This window comes from Tupaia chinensis, unplaced genomic scaffold, assembly GCF_000334495.1.
Source record: "Tupaia chinensis unplaced genomic scaffold, TupChi_1.0 Scaffold000247_1, whole genome shotgun sequence".
Taxonomy (NCBI): domain Eukaryota; kingdom Metazoa; phylum Chordata; class Mammalia; order Scandentia; family Tupaiidae; genus Tupaia; species Tupaia belangeri.
Window position 1 is genome coordinate 1,393,644 of NW_006159725.1, and position 6,357 is coordinate 1,400,000.

Here is a 6,357-nt window from a genome sequence, read left to right on the forward strand (position 1 = left end):
GGAAATTTAGTCATTTCTAGAGAGTTCAGTAGCTGCGCACAACAAAGAATACTAGTATTGTGCAATTAGTCCAGGAAGGTCACTTAAGCAAACAGCAGCTAAAACATCTGCAACACGAAATTCTGTGGCTGGAGGAGAGGAGGCAAACAAAGAATCTGATTTCCAAATTACGTTGGGACCAGCAGTTAGTGTAATGGCTATGTTGCTGGACTCCCATGTAGTCGACTGCGGTTTGTGTACTGGACCCGGTGGCTTAAAACTCACGCCGGGCACATGTACATGTGAACCCAAGATCCCAAGAGGAGAATGGAGGAGAAGGGATTGCAGCGTGGCCATCCTCTCTGGGGTGTGATTTCTCACTTTCTGTCTCTATGGCTCTCTCTGTCTGTCTGACAAGCACACGCGCCCTATAGCAAAAAGTCTCAAAAAAACAATTATGTTTTCTTTGTCACAGAAAAGTTGTAAGCTACACAGAGAAGCAAAAAATGACAGTCCATTCGTGTGCACACACACAAAGCAGTCAGTAGAAACTGTCCCTAAGGAAGAGCATATGCTGGACTGGCAAAGACTCTAAATCAGCTACTGTAAACGTGTTAAAAGAATTAAACACCATGTTTACATTATTAAAAGAAAGTGTGAGAACAATTTCCTACCAAATGGAGAATACCAAGAAAGTGATCGAAATTACTTGAAAAAGAACCAAGTAGAAATTTAAGAGTTGAAAAGTGCAATTAATTGTCAGACCTAACAGCAGATTGAGCTGGCAGAACAAAGAATCAGAGAGCATGAAGCTAGTCAATAGAAACTGTCCAGCTTGAAGAATGGAAAGAAAGAAGTAAAATAAACAAAACTTCGGAGACTTGAGAGATACCATTTAAGCATACCAACACAAGCATGCTGGGAGTCCCAGAAGAAGAAGATAGAAATGAGAGACTTGGGAGATACTATTTAAGCATACCAACACAAGCATGCTGGGAGTCCCAGAAGAAGAAGAAGATAGAAATGAGTGTAAGGATTATTTTAACAATTAGTGGCCCTAAACTACTCAAATTTGATTAAAAAACATTAGTCCATACATCCTTGAAGTTCAGTAGTATGGAGAATAGGCTTTGTTTTTAAGATAATGAAAGTATTTTGAAACTCAATATACAGTGATAATAATTACACAACTCTGAGACTATGCTAACAACTACTGAATTGTATAATTTAAAATGATAAATTTTACAGCAAGTGAATTATATCTGTTCAATTAAAAATGAAAAAAATAAAGCATGTTCTGTATAGTGATTGAAGTATTTTAAAGATATATTAAGTGAAAGAAAGGATCTTTACAATGTATTTAGTGAGCCACTTATGAAATTACTCATTTAGTAAGACAAGAGGGAAAGAAAAATACTCAATTATTTGACCTTACATTAAAAACAAAAACAAAAACAAAAACACTGTAAGGAGGCCAGACAGTGGCACAATGGTAACACAACTAGACCCATAGCCCAAGGCCTTCCTGTAGGTGCTGGACTATGTGTGTGTGTGTCTGTGAGCTGGGCTGGCAGGGACTGGAGTGAATCATGGCCTGAGGACCCTGTAAGGATTCATAGGAAATTAATAAATATGATTACTCAGAGACCTGGACATGTATGTAGATGTGGATGGAAGCTAAACTTATCATCTGTCTTTTTATATCAATTTATCAATTTCAACTGTGTATATTGTTATCTTTAAAATAAGGTTTCTAAATTCTTGTAGGAATTTAGTAGGGAAATCTTGTGGAAATAAGCTGTACATAAGTGAATATTTAAAAAATTTTCCCTTTCTGTAGGCTATTTTGTTTCACAAATTGATTTTTATATACATGGCCCAATATGTAACGAATTAAGGCCATTTGAATACCTGAACTCTAATGTGGATATGCATTTTCCAGGCTGGTGTTTTAAATGAACAATGTTTTAGAATACTGAACACATTTTTCCTCTGGAAATAATGCAATGAAGAACAAGTGAGTAGATCATACATGATAGATTCTACGGTCAGGTCACAAGAGCTGACTGTAAATGTCACTGAACTGTATTCTAACAGAACCATGAGTGTAGACAAAACTTAGGTGTTTGCCAAATTGACCAAAGTCTTTCTAAATGTTAAGCATCTGGAACAGCAGTTGGCAAGTTTTCCTGTCAAAGGCCAGATCCTAAATATAAGGGTCTTCCAAAAGTTCATGGAAAACATGTAGTATGAAAAAACTGTGCATGAATTTCAAAATATTTGTGGCATCCAAATAAACATGTACTTTATTATTTATTTATTTATTGGAGAGGTTTTTGCTGCAGGGCACATGCACTCTCCAGAAAGACACAGAGAGACAGAGAGATAGAAAGTGAGAAATCACCCTCCAGGGAGGATGGCCACACTGCAATCACTTCTCCTCCATTCTCCTCTTAGGATCTTGGGCATGCACGCACACGCGCCTGGCGTGAGTTTAAGCCACCAGGTCCGGGACTCGGAACTGCAGTCGGCTACATGGGAGTCCAGCGACATAGGCATTACACTAACTGCTGGTCTCTTTTTTATTTATTTATTACATACATTTAAAAATTTTGTTGCTGTTTGTTTTTCCATAGAGTGTATGTGCTCACTGGAGAGAAACAGGCATTGAGAGGGAAGGTGAGGAGTCACCCCTCAGGGAGAATGTGTATACTGGAATCCTTTCTCCTCCACTCTACTCCCAATTTTTTCAGCACGTGCACGCACACACACACACACCTGGCATGATTTTTAAGCCACCAGGTCCTGGACTTGAACTGCAGTCAGCCATGTGAGAGTCCAGCACCCTAATCACTATGCCACCTGCTGGCTCCTAAACTTGTACTTTCCTTCCAATTAATTCCATTTTCTTGAAGCCCCCAAGTGTGGGCTCGGTGGGCCACGCTGTCTGTGATGCAGTGGCTCAACCCTGCTTGGTATAGAGAAGCAGCCATGGCAGTACAAACATCTGTGCCCCATTAAAGTTTTTTCACAAAAACAGCCTCTGGGTTTGGCCCATGGGTCACAGTTTACCAGTCCCTGACCTAGAATACTGATCTGAGGGAAGGGAAAAAACATATTCTAGTTCTTAGCACCAAGAACACTTCTTTCTTCCATTGTTCTGTCGGTAGAAGTGGCCCTTCCTTCTCCCATGCAGCAGGTAACCCCTGACTTCTATGGCTGTGGTGGTGCACAGGTACCTTTTGGGGACTTCATCCTAAGTCTTGGCACTAAACAAAACTCTCAGTAATGCGTCTTTGAAGGAGAGAGATGCGCAGGGACTGGTACTTGAAGGAGGAAGCGCTTCTGAGTATGTCACTTCCCCACCTCCTCCTTCCCATGCTGCCGTGGGGCACAGCAAGAAAGAACACCAGAGAATTAGACCAATCACTTCCCAGCTCGATGCTGGCCTCTGATTGCAAACATCCTGGGCCTCAGTTTCTCTTAAGTTTTACCATCCCCAGATACAACATGAAAAGATTTGCGATGGTATTTAAGGTCTCTTCTGGCTCTAAGGATGGCGTTGAGGGGATTCTAGTAACAGCAGATTTGAATGACATATGACTTTTTTTTTTTTTTTTTGAGAGAGAGATTTTCACTGTAGGGCGCGTGCGTTCGCCAGACAGACAGAGAGAGACATTAGAGACAGAAAGCGAGAAATCACCCCCCAGGGGGGATGGTCACGCCGCAATCCCTTCTCCTCCATTCTCCTCTCGGGATCTTGGGCACGCACGCACACGCGCCCGGCGTGAGTTTTAAGCCACCGGGGCCGGGACACGAACCGCGGTCGATTACGTGGGAATCCAGCGACATAGCCATTACGCTAACTGCTGGTTCCCGACATATGACTTTTTAAACCAGGAACTTCGTATATTATTTTTCTGAAGAATTTTTGCTTAGAAAAATGGAGGTGTGTAATTGTTGCTTGTGTTCCTTCTGTAGGGGCCAAGATGGATCTCGTGCTCAGTGTTGCGGATTATTACTTTTTTACCCCGTATGTATATCCAGCCACGTGGCCAGAGGACAACATCTTTCGCCAAACCATCAGTCTCCTGATTGTAACAAACATCGGCGCGTACATCCTTTATTTCATCTGCGCAACGCTGAGCTATTATTTTGTCTTTGATCATGACTTAATGAAACATCCACAGTTTTTAAAGGTAAGAGACGATGTATTTTCCAATGACTGTTACAGTGAAAGCAATGTCTTTGTAAGGTTTTATGTAACCATTAAATCAAGTTTTTAGAAACCAGCTCTAAATGGGTTCCCTCTTTTTGTGAGAGCTAATAGCTTCTCTGTCCTTTAAACAAATCAATGAATCTTACTTTTTGTTTTTTTCCTTCCTTAAGTTTTTGCCCTGGAGTATGTGCAGTTGTTGGAGACAGAGAGAGAGAGGGAAAGTGAGAAATCACCTCCTAGAGGGGGTGACCATGTGTCATAACTGCAATCACTTCTCCATTCTCTTATGATTTAGGGCATGCATGCACTTGGGCTCAGCGTGATCTTTTTAGGTTTTTGCCATAGGGCATGTGCAACTGGCTGAAGAGAGAGAGATCAGTAACGTGAGAAATCACCCTCACCCTGGGGAGGAATGGCCATGCTGCAGTCCCTTCTCCATTCTCCTCTCAGCCTCTTAGGATTTTGGGAATGCATGCACATATGCCTAGGGTGATTTTCAAGCCATTGGACTTGAACTGCCACATAGCCATGTGTGAACCCAGTGCTTTAACCACCACGCCACCTCTAGCCCCTGAATCTAACTTTAAAACAAACAAAAAGCTATAGACCTAGTACCTGTTTTTTTGTTTGTTTTACGCTATAAGGTGTGTGGGCTCACTGAGGAGACAGAGATAGAAAGCGAGAAATCACCCCCTGGGGAAGTGGCCACACAGCAATCCCTTCTCTTCCATTTTCCTATTGGGATTTTGGCACGCACACACACGCACCTGGTGTGAGTTTAAGCCACCGGGTTCAGGACTCAAACTGTGGTCGATTGCGTGGTAGTCCAGCAACATAACTGTTAGGCCATCGGCTTGTCCTAGACCTGATATCTTACCTAACTATTGGGTCGTTGGAAAAGTCATGAGGCATTTTTGCATAGAAAAATGTAGGAAAAAAATACATCATGGCTTTCCTGACAACCCAGTACGCTCATATTGGTAAATAAATGACTACACACATTTATGTAACTATTTTAAATCTTTGGGTGACAAACTGAAATGTTTTCACCTTTTGGGTTTTTTTGGCTAGATAAAGGATTCAAGCTGGGTAGTTCCAGAGTTGTTTACAATGATTTTTCTATTTTAGTTACTTGTATTTGTTAGTTTACTTCAGGGACTGAATTTCTTAAGAAAGATATTGATGGGCCAGCAGATGGCGTAGTAGTTAACGTCACTGGATTCCCAGATGGTCAACCCTGGTTCAAGTCCTGGACCTGGTAGCTTGAAAGTCATATCAGGCACATGTGTATGTGTGCGTGTGTGTCCAAGATCCTAGGAGGAGAATGGAGAAGAAGCAATTGTGGTGTGGCCATCACCCCCTGGGGGGTGATATCTCACTTTCCCTCTCACTGTCTCTATCTCTCTCCAGTGAGTGTACTCGCTTAAGACAAAAAACTCTAAAAAAGTACTTAGAATAGAAGTTAGTGAAAGAAATGTTTATTCCACGAGTAGAAATTTAGAATATAGATTTTCATGGGAAGGAAAAAAGGGTTCAAAATTTAAAATGTTTATTTCACTTGCGCAGTACAGAAGAAATTTGGGGATTTTACACACCCATTCCATGTATTACAGTGTTAACTGAAAGAGGTTAGAGGTATGCCCCTTCTTAAAAAAAGAGATGTTAAAAATTCACGTTAAAACAATTTTCTACTAGTTTTAACAGATTTTTAAATTTCTAACCACTGGAAATTTCATTTTCAGAATCAAGTCTATCGAGAGATTAAGTTTACCGTCCAGTCATTGCCGTGGATCAGTATTCCCACTGTTTTATTGTTCCTGCTGGAGTTGAGAGGTTACAGCAAATTATATGATGATGTAGGAGAGTTTCCAAATGGTGAGTTAATAATGTGGGCATCAGGAGAAGATGCTCTAGGCATACATCAGTTTTATTTTATTTTATTTATTATTTTTATTTTTAAGTTTGTTATCGGGCACATGTGCTCACTAGAGAGAGACAAAGAGAGAGAAAGAGGGAACCAGCAGTTAGCGTAATGGCTATGTCGCTGGACTCCCACGTAGTCGACCGCAGTTCACGTCCTGGACCCGGTGGCTTGAAACTCACGCCGGGCGCGTGTGCATGCGTGCCTAAGATCCTGAGAGGAGAATGGAGGAGAAGGG

At 41.4% G+C, this 6,357-nt stretch overlaps 1 protein-coding gene across 1 annotated transcript in view; it reads left to right on the top strand.

The window, feature by feature from the left end:
• The window catches only part of SC5D (sterol-C5-desaturase), a 21,528-nt gene that overhangs the window by 7,947 nt on the left and 7,224 nt on the right, over positions 1-6,357 (top strand). Inside the window, exons 2-3 of the mRNA XM_006148799.3 lie at positions 3,961-4,178; positions 5,941-6,073. Of these exons, the coding sequence (XP_006148861.1) occupies positions 3,969-4,178; positions 5,941-6,073 (343 nt within the window). The 5' untranslated portion in view covers positions 3,961-3,968. The remainder of the gene's footprint in view (positions 1-3,960; positions 4,179-5,940; positions 6,074-6,357) is intronic.